Source organism: Fringilla coelebs (genome assembly GCF_963513975.1).
Source record: "Fringilla coelebs genome assembly, chromosome: 16".
Classification (NCBI taxonomy): domain Eukaryota; kingdom Metazoa; phylum Chordata; class Aves; order Passeriformes; family Fringillidae; genus Fringilla; species Fringilla coelebs.
This window is the reverse complement of record NC_140042.1, coordinates 3,243,924-3,264,858: the sequence shown is the minus strand read 5'-3', so window position 1 is coordinate 3,264,858 and position 20,935 is coordinate 3,243,924. Positions and strand designations below refer to the sequence as shown.

At 57.2% G+C, this 20,935-nt stretch overlaps 1 protein-coding gene across 2 annotated transcripts; it reads right to left on the bottom strand.

Annotated features, from left to right (window-relative positions):
• Positions 1 to 1,705: 1,705 nt before the first annotated feature.
• Positions 1,706 to 6,494, bottom strand: ACTB (actin beta). 2 transcript variants are annotated; one of them, XM_084216725.1, is made up of 6 exons: positions 6,409 to 6,494; positions 4,796 to 4,924; positions 4,284 to 4,523; positions 3,315 to 3,753; positions 2,802 to 2,983; positions 1,706 to 2,443 (listed from the first exon to the last, which is right to left on the bottom strand). In XM_084216725.1, the coding sequence occupies exons 2-6, from the start codon at positions 4,916 to 4,918 to the stop codon at positions 2,300 to 2,302; spliced, it is 1,128 nt and encodes a 375-aa protein (XP_084072851.1). In that variant the 5' UTR covers positions 4,919 to 4,924; positions 6,409 to 6,494; the 3' UTR covers positions 1,706 to 2,299. The 2 variants fall into 2 exon arrangements, with proteins under 2 accessions (XP_084072851.1, XP_084072852.1); XM_084216726.1 differs by lacking the exons at positions 4,796 to 4,924; positions 6,409 to 6,494 and adding an exon at positions 4,119 to 4,165 and having other exon boundaries at positions 4,284 to 4,375.
• Between the last annotated feature and the right edge of the window lie 14,441 nt (positions 6,495 to 20,935).

Sequence of the window (20,935 nt, the reverse complement as noted above, 5' to 3'; positions counted from 1 at the left end):
AGCATGAAAATCATCCCGACTGCCCTGTGTCCAGCAGCTCTGCACCAGTCTCCCTGTGCCCACACCTCTGCTCACCTGAGCTGCTCTCAGCCCTGGGCATTTTGCTGCTCACTGGTTTCTCACCACCACCAGTCACCAGTTTCTTTTATTCTTTGTGTCTCAGTACATTTTCCCACAGCGATCAGTGACCATTTCAGAGGAGGCTGAAGAAAGGCTCCCCATTTCCCTATTGCTGTCATCTCTTCTTGGCTGCTGGCCTTTTTCCTACCCCGCTCCCACCAACTCCCTCCCCAGGAGCTGCCATTACCTCTTCCTCACCCCATTTCCCCAGGTTATAGGCTCAGTTTGGGCCTTACTCCAACCAGTTTCACATCCTTTCTTGCAAACTGGTGCTTCCAGTACTCATCAGCTCAGCCCAGCATCTGCACCTCCAGCCCTGCCAGGATCCCACTGCAGCCAGGAGGGAGCCTGGGGAGATGAAGGGCAGAAACCTGCAGGTCCACCCTGAGTAGAGTAGGATGCCAGAGCAGGAGCAGGTCAGGCAGAGGATTAAAGAGGAACCAGAGCCTGTTCCCTGCCTTTCATCTGCTTCGAGCATGACACAATCACAGACATTAGCTCTTCAAAGGCAGGCGAGGGTGGCAGAGCCTTGGGAAGCTTCACTCCTGAATACGCTCCCAGGTCTGGTCTCCCGGAGCTGGCAAGTGTTACCTAGCTCAGCTTTTCCTGCTTCCTGACCCAGTAGCCTCAATCTTCTGTCTCCTTTCCATGGATGTGACTCCAGCTCTGGGGACTTGTGGACATCGCTGTACCCAACAGGGTCCCAGCTTTGTGAGGGTCACCCCTGTTCTCTTCCACAGAACCAGCAAAGCTGATCAAACAAGGCTGAAGCGTCACAGCGGGGTTGGAAGCTCGAAGGATGGGCAGAGTCAGTAAGCCCAAAACCTTCCTGGCAAAGGCTGGAGGCAGGTACCGGCACTGGAGTTGTGTCACTCACCCTGCCAAAGCTTCCTCCTTCCTCCCTGCACCTTTTTTTCCCAGCCCCACCCATGTAACACTCCAGAAGCCCTGCTCTCTGAAGTAAATTTTTTCCACTTCACAGGACTTTCTCTTGCTTTCACCTGAAAGCTGCTCCACACCCAGCCAGCATACTGCCAGGGTATGAGTCTCCCTACCTGAACCCAGGCCTCCCTCCCAGGGCAAAGGAGGAGGACAGGCAAGCTCTGATACCTGGAGCAGGGAGAAGCAGGGACACTGCCCCATGTAGAGCTGAGACTAGTCAAAGGAACTTTGGGGGAGGGAAAAGGCAGCTGCTTTGGATTTGTTATGGGATCAGCATGCCCCACTTGCTTCCATCAGTCCAGCATAAAACACTGAGGACGGAGACACACACAGAGCAACATTTGGGAAGGTGCAGGTGAATTCCCCATCAAGCCCAGCTCCTCCAGCAGCTCCCTGCTGCACACACTGGCATATCTGGAGAACTCCAGCCCACAGCAACCTTGGAGACCCACAGGTTTGGCAGGCTCAGCTCTACCCCTCCCGTATCAGCCAGAGCCATCTGCCTTGTGCCCCAAAGCACCAGCATCCCCCCAGTCTGATAGCAGAGCTGTGCAGCCTGGCAGGGCGAGATCCCAGCAGGGAGCAACTGTCAAAAAATAGCATGAGAAGAAAGAAAATGAACAACCAACACCAGTCAAGCCTCTATGGTGTGCACTTTTATTTCAACTGGTCTTAAGTCAGTGTACAGGTAGCCCCTCCCTCCCCCACATACTGGCACCACTTCTAGACCCTGTGGGGGACTGTAAAGCCTTCATTCACATCTATCACTGGGGAACACAGGCTGCTTGCTTGACAAATCGAAGAGAAAAAGGATCAAGTGTGTTTTGTTTTTAAGGCGGAAAGATACAAAAAGACACTTGTCGGGTTACATAATTTACAGACAAGCAATTATAACCTAACACCAGCTGTAACTGGTGGACTCCCTCCGAGCTGGGCTTTGCCTTCACAGAGGCGAGTAACTTCCTGTAACAATGCATTATAATATTTGGAATGACTATTAAAAAAACCAAAAAAATGTACAATCAAAGTCCTCAGATGCATTGTAGAACTTTGGGGGCGTTCGCTCCGACAGGTTTCATTTTAAGACTGCTGCTGACACCTTCACCGTTCCAGTTTTTTAATCCTGAGTCAAGCGCCAAAAAAAAAACAAATAAAGCCATGCCAATCTCGTCTTGTTTTATGCGCATTTATGGGTTTCGTTTCATCACAAGGGTGTGGGTGTTGGAAACAGTCCGGTTTAGAAGCATTTGCGGTGGACAATGGAGGGTCCGGATTCATCGTACTCCTGCTTGCTGATCCACATCTGCTGGAAGGTGGACAGGGAGGCCAGGATGGAGCCCCCGATCCAGACAGAGTATTTGCGCTCAGGTGGGGCAATGATCTGCAGGGAAGAGGAGCAACCAGTCAGACACAGCATCACGCTATGCTCACAGCCCACGCACGGCCCTGCAAGATGGGGCTGCCTAATTCCCTTATCTAACCTTGGCCAAGATACCATGAAGTCCAAACAGGATCAAGACACAGCCTCACACACCCACCTCCCTCCTCTGCAGTCAGTCTTTAATCCCATTATTCATGCAGTTGGGTGGGTGCCACCCTGTCCAGCCCAAGGCCATTAAGGCTGTACCAGACAGACATAGTTCGTATCTTTTGCAGCATGACTCCAGCACACCACCCTCCACACATGCTGCATATTTCAGCTCAACAGTGGTGGTGAGACGTTCCTAACTCCATCCTACCTTGATTTTCATTGTGCTGGGTGCCAGGGCTGTGATCTCCTTCTGCATCCTGTCAGCAATGCCAGGGTACATTGTGGTACCACCAGACAGCACTGTGTTGGCATACAGGTCCTTACGGATATCCACATCACACTTCATGATGGAGTTGAAGGTAGTTTCATGGATACCACAGGACTCCATACCTGTGAAGAAACAGAAGTTTGAAGTCAACAAGAGCTCAGACAAAGTCAAGGAAGCCTAAGAAGATACTACAGGCAACAATGAGACCAGCAGTCCTTTCAACAGGAAGGCACTACAGAGCCACGGCTGAGACAGACTCAACCTGTGGCTCTACTGACCCAAGTCCCTCAAACAGCTTTAAGCTGTGTAGGATGTGAGGCTGACTGGTGGGCAGCACAAGCCTTGCTACAGACCAGCAGTAAAACATGGTACATCACTGCCATGGTCTCCAGGTCACCCTTCACAGAAAGGACATTAAGGGGCAACAGAGTATCTTAGAAAAGCCTGACTTACCCAGGAAAGATGGCTGGAACAGGGCCTCAGGGCACCTGAACCTCTCATTGCCAATGGTGATGACCTGGCCATCAGGGAGTTCATAGCTCTTCTCCAGGGAAGAGCTAGAGGCAGCTGTGGCCATCTCCTGCTCGAAATCCAGGGCAACATAGCACAGCTTCTCCTTGATGTCACGCACGATTTCCCTCTCGGCCGTGGTGGTGAAGCTGTAGCCTCTCTCTGTCAGGATCTTCATGAGGTAGTCCGTCAGGTCACGGCCAGCCAGATCCAGACGGAGGATGGCATGGGGGAGGGCATAGCCTTCGTAGATGGGCACAGTGTGGGTAACACCATCACCAGAGTCCATCACGATACCAGTGGTACGACCAGAGGCATACAGGGACAGCACAGCCTGGATGGCTACATACATGGCTGGGGTGTTGAAGGTCTCAAACATGATCTAGGGAGAAAAAAGGAGGGGCTGAGTCAACAGCAAAACACAGGGTTCTTGCTACACACCTATACCAAGTCCATGCAAATGGTCTCATTTTTGCCCCTAGATAAGAGGCATCTCTACACTTCCCCTCAAAGTCCATGCTTATCTCACCTGGTCTCCACCCACACCTGCCAGATCAGAGCCTGAGCAGGGACACCACTGCTACAGACCCATCCACATATCACAGCAAGGAACAAACAAATGCCAAGTAATCTATAGTACAGTCACTCAGGGGCTGTAAATGGATTAGTGTGCCTAGTCAGAAACAGCAGTTAGACAAGTTGCTAGTTCAGTCTCAGAGAAAGCCAGCTTAGAAGAGCAAACAAAACCTGTCAAGGTCCAGCAAAGAGGAGACGCAGGTCAGGAAAGGAAAACCCTGTAAAGATGGCAAAAAGGGAGAATAGTGGTGAAGAAGGAGAGAGGACAACATGGAAGAGGAGAGCTGGTCTGCAGCAATTATCTGCTGTAGCTCTAAGCTGCAGAGTTCTACACACCTGTGTCATCTTCTCTCTGTTGGCTTTGGGGTTCAGGGGAGCCTCTGTGAGCAGCACAGGGTGCTCCTCAGGGGCTACTCTCAGCTCGTTGTAGAAAGTGTGATGCCAGATCTTCTCCATGTCATCCCAGTTGGTGACAATACCGTGTTCAATGGGGTACTTCAGGGTCAGGATACCTCTTTTGCTCTGGGCTTCATCACCAACGTAGCTGTCTTTCTGACCCATACCAACCATCACACCCTGCAGAACAAAGACCATGTGGTAAGTACAGCTGAAGAGTGGATAACTCCTTTTACTCAAAGCTAAGCCTCCAATTATTGTCCCTCTGCTGTCACCTATCAGGAAAGGCATCGAGTCAGCTGCTCTGACACACACTGCACAAAGGCTCTGCAGGAGGCTAGATTCCCCACCAGCTGTGCTGCAGTGCACAGGCCTCTCAAGGTACAAAGCCAAATAAAAGGGCTTCTTGCCACCTAAACTCTTCTCTTTCACAAGCACAACCAGCCACCTACCTGATGTCTGGGGCGACCCACGATGGATGGGAAGACAGCACGGGGAGCATCGTCCCCGGCGAAACCGGCCTTGCACATACCGGAACCATTGTCAACAACGAGCGCAGCAATATCGTCATCCATGGCTGGCTGCGGGAGGAGAGGAGAGAAGGAGACATGAGCATCCCCACTCACACGGCGAGCCCCGTCCCACGGCGGCAGGCGGGAAAGGAAGGCGATGGCGGGAAGCGCAGGCAATGCCGCCAAGGCCTTCCCCACCCATTTCCTTCCTGCCGGCGCCGCTCCGCTTCGCCCGGCGCCCGCTAGAGGGGGCGACGCCTCCCAGATTTCGGCACTGCGCGGATTTGGGACAAAGGAAGTCCCTGCGCCCTCTCGCATTATTACCATAAAAGGCAATGGATGGAGCGCGCCGCGCCTCGCCCGCCACCGGCTGCCGGGGGGACGGCGGCGGCGGCCACTCCCCGGAGCGGGCGGGCGTGGCCGCCACACCCCAGCGCCCCGCCGCGTCCCGCCCAGCGGGGCTCGATGGCTCCGCACAGCCCCGCCGGTCACACCCGGTGCCCCACCTTGAGCCGGCCGGCGGGGCTCAACACCTCCGCACAGCCCCGCCGGTCACGCCCGGTGCTCTCTTCAGAGCCCCGCCATGTGCCAGTCAGCGGGGCTTGACGCGCCCACCCATCTTAAAGGGTTACGCCCGGTGCTCGCCGTGTGCCAGGCACCGCCAGCGGGATTCGACCCTTCTGCACAGCCCCCAAAGCCTCAGCCAGCCTCTACAAGGAGCCGCAGCAGGACAAGCGCTGGCCACCACGCCCAGTTCACTAGTCAAGCGTGACCGGGGCTCTGCCCCATCGACCGGCGGCACCACGGGCAGGATTAGAGCCAGCGTCTTATGCAATTGCCGCCCGCCCAGGCTCAGCCTCGGCGGCTCCGGCCGCGCCGGTGTAATCCGGTGGCGGGGGGGCGGCAGCAGCTGCCGCACATGTGCCGCCCCGCACGGGCAGCCTGGGAAGTGTAGTCGGAGCCGGAGCGGGCAGCCCGCCTGCACCTGCGCTCCGGGCACACAGGGGGTCCCCCCTGCGCCCCCCAACCCCGCATTGTTCCGATCCAAAGCCTCGCCCCGCGTAGGGGTGCCGCCCCCTCCCCGCAAGCAACAGCCACCACCATTATTCGTATGTGCGAGGCGGGGGCGCCGCGCCCCTCCTCACGGGGGACAACGCCCCCGGGCCCCGACCCCGGCACGGGCGGCTCCGCGGAACAGACAAAGCCCCGCGCCCCCCGTCCGCGCCGCCGCTCCCGGGACACATCAGCCGAGCCGCCCGCTCCCCCCATCCGCACCAGCAATCCTCTTACGGGGCGGATTAGCCCCACGGGCGGCAGGGGCGCGACCCGCCCTCCGCAAGCATCACCCCGAAACCGGCCTTAAACCGCGAGCTGCGTCTCTATCCCTGAAAACGCGGCAGCGCGCTACGGGGCCGCCACCCCGCCAGCGCACAAAGGGCGCGCCGTGTCCCAACAACCCCGATCACACCGAGATTCATAATAACAACGCCTCGTTACTGTTCTCGTTAATATTATTACTGTCCTACCCCGCGTCGTCGCGGTGCCGCTCTCACCTTTGGGGAGTTGGCGCGGTCGGAGCCGGGGCGGGCGCGAGGCGGCGGCGGGAGCGGGGCGCGCGCGCGGTGAGGGCAGGCAGAGCTCGCGGCGGCTCCCGCCCGCCGCCCGCTCGCGCCTTATATCGGGCCGCCGCCGCCGCCGCCTCGCCATAAAAGGAAACTTTCGGATTGCGCCGCTTCGATTGGACACGTCTGACCACGCCCCCCAGCCCTCTCCCCGCCCCGCCGCCCGACAGGGGGAAAATATTGGGGTGGGGGGGAAGCGAACGGGGCTGAGGCGGGGGTGCGGCCCCCGCTGTCCCTGCGCTGCTCCGGGGACAGGGCCCTGCCCGTGCCCGCCGCGCTCCGCGGCGCTGCGCTGCCCCCGTGCAGCCCCCTCCCCAGGCCAGCCGTCACACAAAGCCCCGCGGGTGGGGGTCCCGGCCCGTTCGCCCCCCGTGTCCCGTGTCTGTGGGAGCCGGGCGGATGCAGCCCCCCGAGGGAAGGGGGTACGCGGGGGCAGCGGTGCGGGGTCCCGGGGCTGCTGCTCGGCCCGCCTGCGGCGCTGCCCGGCGCGGGGCACGTGGAGCGCCCGTCACCTGCACCCCTGGGCCGGGCGGGCACCGGTGACCCCGGCCGGGAGCGGGACGAGCGGGACGCGGGGCCAAGTTCACTGCTGATGTCAGCAAGCGGCGGCGACAGGCTCCTGCCGGCCGCCACCAGGCCCTCGGCCCTTGGACCCGCCCGGGCGACCGGGAATGCCGCCGGCGCCACCGGGCACTGTTAAAGCCGGCAGCGGGACCGGCGAGAAGGGATCGCTCCTCTGGCTCAGGCATCGAGTCAAGCAGGGCACCCTGGTCCCTGCTCTCCATCCTGCCCGTGCTGGGAGGTCACACCACGGGAGCAGTGGTTTGGTCAGATTTGAGCAATATTTGTTTCTATTCTCTGCTCCAAACCTTGCTGGAGTAGGAGACGTGGCTGCTCCAGCCCAGGCTGCCTTTCTGCAATTCCCTTCTTGCCTGTGACCATCCGACACTGGTCAGGAATAAAGGGGAGGGCAGCGGCCGCAGAGCAGCAGGCAGCAGCAGCAACCAGAGGGCTTTGCATCTCCAGAGTGTTGTGCGAACACGGGCTGATTAATCAAGTTAATTAAGCAGTCCTGTAAGTAAAGTAGCAGCAGCCACTCGCAATCTGTTGCCGGCTGGAAGCACAGAGACTTCAGCGTGGGGACCTTGGATGTGTAATCTCAGCCATTTGAAAACTGTAGTGACAGGTAAAAAAAAAATTCTCTGGGAAAAAAAAAGGCTCAGAATGCTTGTTCTCCATGGAATACCCCTTGTCCAGCATCATAGAGGCAGGAGTCAGGCCTGCAGTCAAGGTCTTGCAGGCCACACCAGCAAGTTCTTTGTCATCAGGGAGCTGCAGAGATCACAGTGAGAATGAGGATGAAGATGAGGATGGGGCTCCCTCCCCAAGCTGCCCATGTGGGTGTCACTGAAGGGGACCCAGGCATTATTCCCCCCCTTCATTACTCCTGCTGTGGGATGAACAAAGGAGGAGAGCAGCAGGAGGAACCTGCAAAAGCTTGTTGAGATGGAGATTTGCAATTACCTGGGGGGATGGGAGGCAGCGGGACACCAGGCATGGATAGGAATACAAGAGAAACCCTTTTCCTTTGGATGGCATCCCCTTCCCCAAGGGCACCTTGTCCTGGTGAAGGTGCCCCAAAATTCAACACCACGGGTGCAGACAGGTGGGGTGGAGGGGGTGGTACAGAGGGACAGGAGACCAGTGGGATATTCTGGGCCACCCCAGGGCCATTCCTCACCCCACAGGGCAGAGGTGGCCATGGTGTCCTGCCAGGCCACTTTGGGACCAGGCCATCCCCACCGTGTGGAGATGGCCACAGTGATGGATGTGTCCTGCCAGGCCACTTTGGGATTATGCCATCCCCTCCTTGCTGGAGATGGCCACAGTGATAAAGAAGAGATAGCCCAGGAGAGTCCCCAGAGGAAGCCCTCAGTGGAAGGGGACCCAGCCTCGGGTTCCTGCAGGGCCATGCTGGAGCAGAGCTGCCTTTGCTCGGTCGTTCCTCTGTCACCTCGATGTGGATCATGCAAGATCTCTCTCTCACAGCTTCCCTGGCAGTAAAATGGGAGTCATGGCTGTTAATTACCTGCCTCATGGGGAATTAATTAATGTTTGCATTCCACTTTGAAAAGGCTGATTATTAATTAGAAGATTATACGTCAAATAAGGGGAGCCACAAGGCATGGGTAGAGCTGATGGCCCTTGCAGCTGGGAAGTGTGGTCCACCAAGGTGCTGATAAAGCAGGAAAAAGTCCAACACTACCACTGGGGTGATGGGTTTGGCATGGGAAACATCAGGTCAGGGCCATGTGGAGAGGCCACCAGGGCTTATGGGGGTCTTGGGCAGATGGATGGGGCATGCACGAGACGGGTGGGATGCTGTGCTCTGCTGCATCCCTGTGAGCAGGCTGGGTGGAGCCAGGCTGGGGAGCCACGATGGGAGACAGCCCATTAGGCAGGGAGGGAACTGCCAGGCAATTACTCTTGATTATTGGACTGAATCAGAAGGCAATCAATCTGCCAGCATCCGGAGGGCAGCAGCACCGGCCTCGTGTCTCCTGGCTTTAGGGGCAGCAAGGTCTGGCCTCGGTGGGATGGCAGGATGTGGCCTCCAGCACATGGCTGGGTGCCACCACTTCCTCCCAGGCTGAAGACACCTTGACAGCAAAGCCACCAGGCAGTCACCATATTCACCACTGTGTGAAGGCCAGGCCACCTCCCTGGCCATGGCTGGGGCTCTCTTCCTATCTCTCCTGGGATGTTGCAAGAGCTGAGAGGAAAGAAAGGGGAACCAAGCAAAAAGCTCCCTGGCTGTCGTGTTACCTTGGGGCAGACATCACAAGCTCCCAAGTTCCCATGTTTTGCTTCATCTCTCCCTGCTTGTCCTTGGTGCCTGGCTTGCACCGACTCTGGACAAAACTATCCGAGGGAGGATCCTCCTGCCCTTCACCAGCTGATATGGCTGGGCTTGAATTGCTGCACTTGCGGGACAATGTGTGAGCTCTGCTTTTCCCTCGCTGCTCCCAGCCCTTCCCCTAGTGCAGCAGCCCTGTGCCCATGCAGGGATGGCATCTGCCATGCTTTTGGGGAGAGGAGGGTCAAAGGGGGGGAAATATTCCTGGGAATTTTTGGACTTGGAGTTTTGGCTTGGATTTCTGCACATTCCCTTCAGCGCCAGCTCTTCCATCTCTCTGTTATGTGCTCAGGCCTCCCTCCTCTCCCTCCTGCTGTTGTGACAATGAGAAGAAAGGTAGAAACTTCTGAAACCACCACAGTCTCTTTGAATCGCCCTCACACAAAAATCATGGATGTTTTTTGAAGCACTGCCTTTCCCTTCCCTTCCCGCTCTGCAAGGGGAAGAAGGAAAGGTGCTGACCACATCCCCTGTTTCACAGACACAGGGACCATCTCAGCACCTTCCTCTTTCAATTTTCTCCTTGCAGCATCAGCTGTAACAGGAATTTGCAGAAGGTAAAAATCTAAGCAGGAACCCCAGGCCCTTCACTCCCTTTGGAGATGTTTGGGGGCCTCACTGCAGCCCCCACCTCTCCCTTTATGGGAACATATTCAGCATTAAACCTGAAGCAAAACAGCCCCTGACATTTTCCTGGCTCGCTGCGTTGCATCCCTGATGCCAGCTCATCCCTGACAAGCTGCAGACTCGACTCTCCCCCTTTAAGCATCATTCTCCACTCCCATACACCCCTCCCCGAGGTTTCTGCTCCTTTGTATTGATCCTTGAGCTCTCTCTGATCTATCAGTCCTTTTCCAGAGAGACAGCCTTTCCCTTCACAGGCCTCCATGTGCAAGGGTGTTCTCCCCTGATCTGCTGCATCCGCATAGACCGGCTAACAATGCATCGAGCATCCCTCCCATTCACAAGGAATGAAAATCATTACATTGTATCATGCTGCAAAACTGTATAAATCCCCCATTTTCCATTTTCAAGGCACAGACAAACAATCTGTGCCAGGGTTTGCCCAGGCTGTTGGAAAGGGCCCAGCCCTGCCCAGGTAGCCAAAGTGCTGGCAGGGCACATGTGCCTGGTTTACAGCCTGCTGTCCCTGATAAGTGGACTTTGCTGGAGGGGTTGAAGATTTTTCTCCACCTATTTCTCCAGCCCTTCCTGTCCTTGCTGCCCCCAGCCCTTTCATTGTGTATCCCTGAGCTGATCCTGTGCCAGCATTCCCAGATCCTGAGGCTGACCCCAGGGTTTCCCAGCTCACACAGGCACAGGAGGCCAAGGTGTCATTCCCAGCCTCGTGAGCAGTCAGGTCAGTATCCATCAGCCAGTGCCCAGGCTGGCACCCTCTGCCCAGCCCCATCCTGGTGCCCCACAGCCCTGCCACCCTCTCACCCTCCCTGGGCTGTGCTGGCCTGGCCAGAGCAGAGCAAACCTCTCCCTTCCCCCACTGCTTAAACGTGCTGCCAGGGCCGTTTAGGTTGACCTTGACAGCAAAAGCCTTTGAGGCCGGTGCATGGAATTGTTTTCAGCCCAAGGTCATTTGCAGCACATCCCGATTACACCGGCACAGGCAGAGCCTGGGGCCACGCCGGCCGGGCTCCCAGCTCAGCCCTGCCCTGGGCATCTCTGGAGTCCACTTCTTCCCCAGCAACGGGATGGGTGTAAGCTAAATCCTGTGCTGGAGCTTCCCTGCAGAGACAGAGAATGGTGGAGCAGCCCTCCAGCCAGGCTTGGCATCAGTTTCAGGGGATGTTTCCTCCAGCTAAAAACAGAAGGGGAAGAGAAAAAGCTGATTCTCCCTGGGATTTTTCTGCCTGTCTCAGCTCTCCGGCCCCACTCACCCCACCCCCATGCTATTGAGTGACCCCTTGGCTGGGATGCACCTCCAAGGGGGTCTTTCCCCAAGGATGCTCCCTGGGGTTCAGTTACCTGTCCTGGCAAAAGCCTCCCGCAGGTGTTACATGGCACTATGCCGAGCCATACGGTGCATTTTCAACTGCTTCTTAATTACTTTGAGAATTGATTTTTCTTGGTCTCTGATGATAAAGGCCGGGGAGCAGCTGGATGGAGTTTTCTGCTCATGCAGTACCTAGGAAATGAAACAGATCCTGAGCTACCCAAGCATGCTGGGAAATTCGCTTTGATCTTTGCCAGGCTAATGGCACTTTCCATCTAGGGGCTTTGAGCCTTTGACAGAGGTGACCTCTCCTACCTTGGAGAGAGTGGGAATAATGCTGCCTTTGTTTTCTGTCAGAGAAACAGAGGCAGGGAGAGCAGGCCATTGCCCTCAGCCAGGGTGACTCTCCTGCCCATGCCAGGTGATGTAAAGCACTTGTAACTCTGCAGGTAATTCTGGCCTGGGTTTGGGGCATAAGCCCCCTTTTACTCCAGCAGCAAGTCAGGGGGGTCCGGCCACTGTGCTGGTGCTGCTGTGGGTGCACCCAAAGGTGGGGATCCCCCCCTCCAGTGACTGCACCAGCTCCCATCCCTGCAGGCACAGGGATGCTCGGGGAATGAATGGGCGAGGCAGGGTTTGCCCATTCCTAGAAGGAGGGATGCAGAGGAACCCAGGAACTGCTCTGGGCCCTGTCCCAGCCCCATCCCTGCCCGGGCTGGCCCCCGGCTCTGTTTGCACAGCCGGTGCCGAGCCGTGACGCAAGCGGCTCTCCCCAGGCTGGGAGGAGTGGGACCTGCTCTAGTCAATGCCCCATCCACTCCTTCGGGTTTAAATAAACCTTCAGGGGTGATTCAGCACTTACACAGCACTCAGCCCTTTCACAGAGCCACCAGAATTGAAGTTCAGTGACGGTCCCTCTCCCTGCACCTTGGAGAGCAGGTGCATGGCAGGACAGCCAGGTGGCTTTTGGCTGGGGCCAGGCTTGTTTGTGGTCCACATGGCTGGGGCACAGTGGGGTGATGCCACTCACGATGGGCTGGCAGTGGGGACAGAGGGAGCACAGGCTTCCTGCAGGGTGGTGCTTCTTCCAACCAGCCCCTCTGGTCCAGCTCACACTGAGATCTGCAGCAAACCTGGGAACAAGCCAGCAAGTTTGCAAATATATCATCCCTCTGATATCATCCTGAGTCCACTCACACACAGACTGGGCGTGGGAAGAAAGCACCACCACAAAGCCCAGATGCAGAGGCACCAAGCCCCCCTGCATTTCATTTCCCTCCCAGCCCACTGCCCCCAAAGTTTCCATTCCTCACTCGAGACAGTATTTCCACATGTGCTTTGTTTGGCTCATTTCACACATTCCTGCTGGCAGGTGATAAGATCTCAGGAGAAAGGCAAACCAAAGCCCTGGGTGCCAGGCACTGGCTGTCACTCCCCTGACTCATTAAGGTACCCTGCTCCCTCCTCACCTGCTCTGATCTGGGAGCTCACATCCATCTTCATTCCACCACAGGTGGGCTTTGGGGTGAAGGTCCAGAAAGAGAAATTGTGGTGGGACTCTGTTGGCTGAGTGAGTTGTCAGGTTCCCTCCTGCTCCTGAGGAGGACTGCAGAGCTCTGCTCTCTTAGGTGCCTGTGCCACCCTGGGATGCCCACTCTGCTGTCCCATGTGGGTGATGTGTACCTGGGTATGCACTGAGCCCCTCTGGAGCAGCAAAGGTGTTATCAGCTCTGAGAATATTTGAAAAATGCACTTGAATGCCATTAGAACCTCGAGTACCTGCGGGTGGCACTTACTGGAGCAATGGCACAGCCCTGGGGACTGCCTGGCCCAGGTGTCCCCAAGGCACCCTTTGCTGGTATGAGCAGGGTGGGGTATGAACACACCTCTCCCTCCTCCAGCTGTTAATGGGGTTAAATCTTCCCCCTTCCTGCTCTCTTCCTTTCCCCATGCCAGAGCCAGAGCAGTGTGGGGTTGCAGAGGTGGCTTCCAGAGCTCCTCCTCTGCTGGAGCACAGAGCAGCCAAGTGGGTACAGAGGCCACCAGGGCCTGGTGGAGCTCAGATGGACACAAAGAGTGGCCACTGTCTTTAGGGTTTCTCAGCCCAAAGAAGAGGCAAGGCAGCATGCAGAAAAAACAGGGAGTGATTTTCCTATGGGTCCTTTGCAAGAACCCTTTTGGTTCCCAGATCACTGCCCAAGGCTGTGAGAGGGCTGCACAGCACATCTCATTCTCTGGGAACCCTTGCTCATGTTTTGCAAGAGCTTGGGGCAGATGGGGACAAGCAAGAGGAAGAAAAAATGCAACCAGCCTGTGGTGACAGGAATGAGGAAGCCCAGAGTGTGGGGCAGCTCCAGCCCCAGCACAGCCTGGGCTCAGTCCTGGCAGGGCAAAGGGTGTCCCAGCTCCACCCTGGCATTGCTCAGCTTGGGTCTCTCACTCAGGGCTGGATCAGTTGGACCAGAGCCTTCTGCTTGGGACCTGTCACCTCTGGGACCAGGAAAGGTTTTGTCCTGCCCATCCAAGACCGCGCACATCGCTCCACAGATGAACCCACACCCCCTCCCTTGGCTCTTCCCTCTGCCATGGAGAGCAGTGAAAGAAGACATGGGACAAAGGGATGGGGAGATGGTGAGGGGTCTCCCTCCCCCCCCCCCCAGAGGAGCCACATCTTTCTGGACACACATTTTAATGAAGAGCGAGTGGCCCAGGGACCGTCCCAGGCAGCTCTCGGCACAGCCCAGCCTGGGGAAATCAGCCTTAAATGGCAAAACCTGGCCCTGTCTGCGGTAACCAGCTGGAGCAAGCAGCAGAGAAACCGGAAACCAGAGAGCAGCTGAGGCCCTCTGCCCCCCTCCATGGCTCTGTAAACCTAAATTCACCAGGAATATACCTTAGAAATGATCTCCTCCCTCCTCTGCCCTGTACAAGTGCTGGGGGTGCCCTCCTGTGGGATGGGTGCCCCAGATCATCCTGCACCCCGCTCCTGAGGCAGGCACAAGGAGAGAAAAGCTCTCTGTATTCCCTCTCCCTTGTGCATCAGCTCAAGGAACAACCAGGGACAGGAGCCCCCTCCCCAAGCTCCCATTGTTACTTTTGTGGGTTAACTCCCAGCAGATTCCAGGGCACAAATTCCTTCCAAGAGAACTCTCTGTGCTTAGCAGTGAAAACATTTCTGAGCTCTCCCAGTCTCCATGTGCTGGGATAGAGGGCCCTTGGATGCTCACTCCTCAGGGGGATTTTGAGGTGCCTCTCAGGCCCAGCTGCTGTAAAGGAGAGCCTCGGATCTGCTGGTAGTCTGACGTTCTTTTTAGGGCTGTGGGCAAGGAGGATCTCACAGTGCAGGATGAGCCCACCAGTAGCTTGAATTTTTTCCCATAAATCACCAGTCTCACTCAATGAGCCCTGCACTGGTGCCTGGTGTATTGGCAGCTCCCAATATTTGCTTTGGCTGGGTTGTTGGCCACCCCACTTTCTTGGGATGAATTTATTCCTTTCACTTGGCCCAAGCACATCCTGATAGCAAGCAGGCAGTGGGCTGTCAGCAAGCTGGCCTGGCTAATGCTGGGGTGAAGCACAAGGTCCTTCACCCAGCTGCTGCCATGGATTCCCATCTCTGGGACGGGACAGAGCCTGGAAAGCCAAGACTTGCTGCGTTACCATTTCCCAGCACGTTTCTCCAGGAGCACTCTGCCAGCAGCCTCATTAGCTGGGACATCTCATTAAAGCAACCATCCTTGGGGGAATTGGCTGGCACACAGGAGCACTGGGATTGGCGTGGCATTTTTCCTCCCCACCTTCAGTCAGGAGAGAGGATGGAGCACTGGGAGAAGCACCATCCATTGGGAAACTCACAGCAGCTGCCCTTGCTGCCAGGGGAAACTGCAAAGGGAAAGTCAGAGGGAGAAATCTGCACACATCAAAAAGGAATCAGCTCAGCAAAGTCACAGTTATTTAAAAACCCCACAGACAGTCAGAGCTGGGGAGGAGGAGGAGGCTTTCTCCTGTGCCAGGACCGGTTTCCCAGCTTGCCAGCCCAGTGGGAATGAGGCTCTGCCTGCCAGCCCCGCTCTGTCACAAGGTCCCCACCCTGACTGGCCAGGGGATAGGGAGTTGCAGCACCTACAGCCCCTGGACTGGGAGAAGCATGGAAATGGCCTGGAAACTGGCTCTGGGTGGATTTAATCCCATCTGATTTCCTCTTCTGTGAGCTTTTTCCAAGTCTTCTGACATTGTTTCCACTCCTAAATAAAAATCTTTCCAGCCTGGGATATGCTCTTCTTCATCAAACAGGGAAGGACCAACCTCTTCATCTCCCTCTGCTCCAGAAGTCCCAAGCTTAAGGCAAATAGGACACAACCATCCTTGGGTGGAGATGTAAATCCCACAATTCAAAGACCAATTTTAAACAACAAAATGGGGCTGTGGGACACCAACAGAGCTGTCAATCCCTGCAACCATCCAGGGTGGTTGATTGTCACCATTAAAGGTCATGCTACCACCACCACCTGGCATCACTGCATCACTTCCAAGCTGCTTCCCACTGCTCAGTCTTCCATAAAAATCACATGAAATCAGGGTCCAGGGACTGACACCACAGTCTGCATGAAAAGAGTTTCCTCACCTCTACCCCACTTCTTTGCCACTCAGTCCAGCCCAGGATTTCTGCCATTGCCCACAGAGGACAAAGTGGTCCCTTCCTCCACACCTTGCCCAGTTGTGTCTCCTGTAACTTCCTTTCTCCAGGCAGATAAAGGGAAGTAGAGATTTCCTACACCCAAGCAGTGCAGCTGCTCAGCATGTCCTAGGGCAGGAGAGGCTTTCCCCAGCCCATCCCAGCCGGCTCTGCAGGCCAGGTCTCCCAGCCACCCTCACCCTACCTTATTTATAATACTTCACACCTGGGGGAGCTGAGCATGAGCAGCTCAGTGAGGAGAAGAAAAAAGATTAGCAGGGATTTTAAACCACTTCAGCCTAACTTTTTCAAGCCTCAAAGAAGCCTATCCCCCCTCAGCATGAGCCCTTGGTCCTAGGGGGATGTCATTGTCCCACCAATGCAAGCAGCAGAACCAACCCACAAGGAAAAAAAAAAAGGAAAAAAAGGACTCCAAACCCCTTCTCCATAGTTTTATTTTTCTGCCAGCAGCTGCCAGGAGGAGTCATGCTGCTCAAGGAGGTCAGAGGGTATTTTTTCCCCATGGATTGCCTTGACCCAGGGTTGCGTGAGCCCTGCCCTGCAGCCAAGCCCAGCTGCCGGCAGCCGCAGCCGGGCCGGGCGCCCGGGGGCTGCGGGGACCGAACCGGCCCCGCCACGCCGTTCCCACAGCCCTGCCTTCGAAGGTTTCACCTTCTCCAGGCAGAGCACTGCTAATGACAAGTGAAGGATGCTGCCACACCTGCACAAAACCATTTTTGGAAGGACACCTGGGGAAGAAATGTTTCCCATGTCGCTGCTCTGTAATTAGCATTAATTACCAGGGCTTGTGAAACCTCTTCCCCATTTACTCCAGGCAGCATCTGACGGAAACTGTGGGAATCCCGCACGGCTGAGTCAGCCAGGAGCTGGGGAGGGGTCGATGAGCCCTCACAGGGTGCAGGGATGAGGCCCCAGGGTCCCTCCCTTGGCCCCCCAGCCCGTGGAGACAGAGTTTTGGCCAGGGGGCTGCAGGCCTGGTTAAAACACCAAAAACCAGCTGATATGCATTCATCTCAGCCTTCCCCACAAGGTGTCCTTCCCCAGCCAGGGGACAACCTGGGACATGCCAGGGCTCAGGGGGGCTTGCATGTACTGCCCTTTAAAGCATCCTTGAATCATGGCAGAGTGGGAGGATCCCCAGCAGCACATTTCCTCGGGTATTTGCCTCTCCCTCAGCTCACTGCTGTCAGCAACACCCCAAGGTGTTATTATAGACTGGGGAAAATCCACCCCAAAAACCTAACCCCAAGCAGCCACTTTGTCACCACCCAACGGCAGAGTACTGATGTCTGAGTAATTCCTTCTTCTTTTTTTTTTTTTTTATAATATTAATGATTAGAATGAGTCAGGATGTTTCGTCATCTGGAGTGGCTTCGGAGTCATCTCACCCTGCCCCAGTGACTCCTCAGAGCCTGGGGCTAGGGACACATCCAGCCACCCCAGGGTGGGGTGCAGCAGCTGCAGCCTCACCCCCAAACTGGCAGATTTTGGCTTCAAAATAAAATGATAAAACAGGAGGAAAAAAACCCCTCCCCACCTGCAGGGCCTGTTGTCTGCTTGCAGCTGCTCAGGGTGCTCCAGCATCCAGGGGGGACAGGTGACCCCAACCACCACCCTGCCCTAGGTGGGGGTCCCAGTGGCACTGGGCATCACGATGGGGATCCCAGGGCAATGCCCAGGTGACCCTGGACCTTGCACACACCATCGTTGCTGTGACCTCCAGGGGTGCCCACAGCTCCCGGCACCGCCTGGGACCCCTGTCCCTCCCCAGGGACCCGGGCGTCCCCTCATCCTCCCACTTGACCTAACCTCCTGTCCATAAATGGAGAGGTTTGAGAGCTGTCCCCGCGGTGGAAGAGGAGGAGAAAAAAGGAGAATAATGCCAAGAATGCAGGACACAGCTGAGAGCCCAGTCCCAGCCCCTCGACACGGGCTGGGGGCTGTGGGACAGCCTGGCCACAGCCCAGTCCTGTCCCTGCAAGCCACCCCACTACAGTCACTGCAAAGGTGCTATTTTTGTTTCTCTTTCTCTTCTTTTGTCCCCAGCTGGGGACTTTCCAAGGCTGGGCTGCCCCGTTTCCATCTCAGCCCCGTGGAGCAGTTCTGGGGTGCAGAGCTGTGCCCCCACACCCCAGGAATGTTCCTTTGCATCAATGTGTCACCTTGCTACAGCATGTCCCCCAGCAGATGATGTCCCCACCCCTGCAGCAGTGTCCCCTTCCAGCGAGGTGTCTCCCTGCAGGGACACATCCCCTTTCACCTCTCTCTTCACCCCATCACCTGTGGGAAAGCCACACTGGGACGGATGTGAGATGCGGGGTGGCCCCAGAGAGGGTGGCACGGAGGGTGCCAGCAGCCACGCGACCCGGCTGGCACCGCGGGCCTCCGCTCGGAGCCAGAGCCCAGCGCCTTAAAATAGAAAGTGAAAACATTCGGGTGCCCCGTCCGGACGGGCGAGGGGGGCCCATCCCCGCCTCTACCAGCCGAGCGCCGCCCCAACGCCCCACGACCCACCCTGCTCGCCAGCCACCCTTTCCCCAGCCCGGCAGTGCCCATCCCCAAGGTCAGGGTGGATCCCTTCGGGTTCTCTCGGAGAATTGCTCCAGCGGCTCGCTCAAATCCTCCATAAAAGGAAAAACAGCCAGCAGGTAGCACTGCCAAACTTAGTCATCCCCAGTCCGGAGCACGCAGCTCCGTCAGCAGCAATTTCCTCTCCGCGCTCCGCTCTGCGCGGGGGGGGGACAGGGAGGAGCGGCTCTGCCTCGGCCAGGACCGTGCCCAAAGCTCCGGGCTTGGCCCAGGGCTGCTGCCGGACACGCTGCGCTGGACAGATGCTGCCTGCTCCCAGCCAAGAGCCAGGGGGGGAATGCACACGGTGGGAAAAAGAAAATTTGGCACCCGGTGCAGCGGTACCATTGTTGGTCAGGCAGCAAAAATCTCATTTTCTGCAAAGAATTCGTTCCTGAGCACAGATGTGTGGATGTACCTGGGAACACCTTGAAGTACCTGGAATTGGGTGGGCAAAGCCTGTTTGCTGCCCATGGGACAGGGATCACAGAGCCCATCACTGACCTAAGGGACCTGCAGCCCCTCCAGAACACAGGGTCTGGGTGCTGGTCCCATCCTTGATGGCTCCAAGGGTCACCAGTGAGCACGACATGGGACATCCCTGAGTTCCCTCCTTGGCACCTCCTCCAGTCCCTGCTCTGCCTCGATTTCCCCACAGAGGGAGTAGGGCTGACTGCCTGCTCTGCCCCAGGGTACTTTATTGAGCCTGAGAGGAGTGACCAGGGCTCCTCACCCCTGCAGGATTGCCCACAGCATGGCACAGTCACCCGGCATTGCGTCACAGGCAGAAACGCCCTGGGGCGTGAGGAAGTGACATCTTCTGCTATTGCCCCAGGAGACAGCCTGGGTGTTGGTCCAGGTGGCCGTGTCACCTACAGATCCCTGTCACCTCACCATGGGGACACAGCAGCACTGCCAGGTTTGAAGCCTTCTCTGGACCAAGGAGGGGAATCAGTCTGGTGGCATCCCCTCTGCACAACGGGGTAAACACCTCAAAACACTCTCAAAACACTCTCACAGGGAGGCTGTGCACAGCTGGCACCAGCTGGCACCAGGGTTTCGCAGACAGGCTGGCTGCTCCAGTGAATGATTCACCCCAGCAATAAAAGACTGGAAATGTTCTGGTGACATCTCACAGCACCAAAGGCGTGTGCAGGGCCACAGGGTGTGCAGTGTCCCCGGGGCTAAAGGGAGTGACAGGTCTGTGTGGGGGCCAGGTGCTCTCCAAGTCACAAAGAAAGGCTGAGATGGATGATGCTGAGAGGGTCATGAGGGGTCTCTTGTCCCTGTGCTGGGCACCACGATGTGGGTCAGGCTGTGGTGGAGTGACTGGTCACACCAGCACTTTGTCAGCTCAGTGCAAGGTGAACCAGCCTGAATGAACAAGCTGGACTCTGCTGTGAGCAGCACCGAGCCTCTGGCTTCACTGGCAGGGATCTGGTGGCACTGGGGCACCCATGTCCCCGTGCCGTGACGCCCACTCCCACCCTAAGCTCAAATCCTGCAGCACCCACTGCCAGACAGAGCTCTGGCTCGTGTTCCCAAGCAATGCCCGAAACAAGCGCCCCGTCCGCGGACAGACAGAGCACCCAGAAGGGGACCAGCCCCACTCGGGGGCGGCCGGAGCAGGCACAAGCCCCCATCCCCGCTCCCTCGGCGCTTTGCTCGTCTCCGTGCCGTCCGTCCTTGCGCGGATTGCCGGCGCCGCCCGTCCCGCCGCAGCTGGGTGGTGCTGTTGGGATGCGCACTGCCGCGGCGCGCCGGGACCGCGCACCGGGGAACGGAGCGCGCGGGATCGCGCACGCCGGGACGCGCGGCGCGCAAGGGATCGTGCGCGCTGCACGCAGGGCCGTGGACACCAAGGTGCATGTTGCACGTGGAGTCATGCATGCCAAGATGCACAGGGCGCACGGGATGATGAATGCCAGGATGCACACAGGAGCATGCACCAATGGGATCGGGCACACCAAGATGCACCCTGCATATGGGATTGTGCACACCAATGCATGCCAAGATACACAGAGCGCACGGGATGATGAATGCCAGGATGCACAGAGGGCGTGGGATCATGCACACCGCACACAGGAGCATGCACACCAATGCACGTGAGAACATGCACATCGAGGCGCCACATTCATGCATGTGGGGTCGCTGTGCCAAGATCCACACGCTCCATACAGGATTGTGCTCGTGGCACACAAGGCTGTGCACGGTGAGGTGCACAGGCTGCACGTGGGGCCATGGATGAGCCACACACTGGGATCACACGCTGCTATGCAGGTTCGTGCACACCAGGACCTGTGCTGGATGTGGGTTCATGCACCCTGAG

Bases quoted from the DNA above. Each gene is read 5' to 3' on its own strand.
- ACTB (XM_084216725.1), bottom strand. From the start codon at position 4,918: ATGGATGACGATATTGCTGCGCTCGTTGTTGACAATGGTTCCGGTATG. The intron at 3,754-4,283 runs GTGTGTAGAACT...TTTTCTCCCTAG, and splicing joins ACAGAGAGAAGATGACACAG to ATCATGTTTGAGACCTTCAA. The intron at 2,444-2,801 runs GTAGGATGGAGT...TCTTCCCTGCAG, and splicing joins CCAGCACAATGAAAATCAAG to ATCATTGCCCCACCTGAGCG.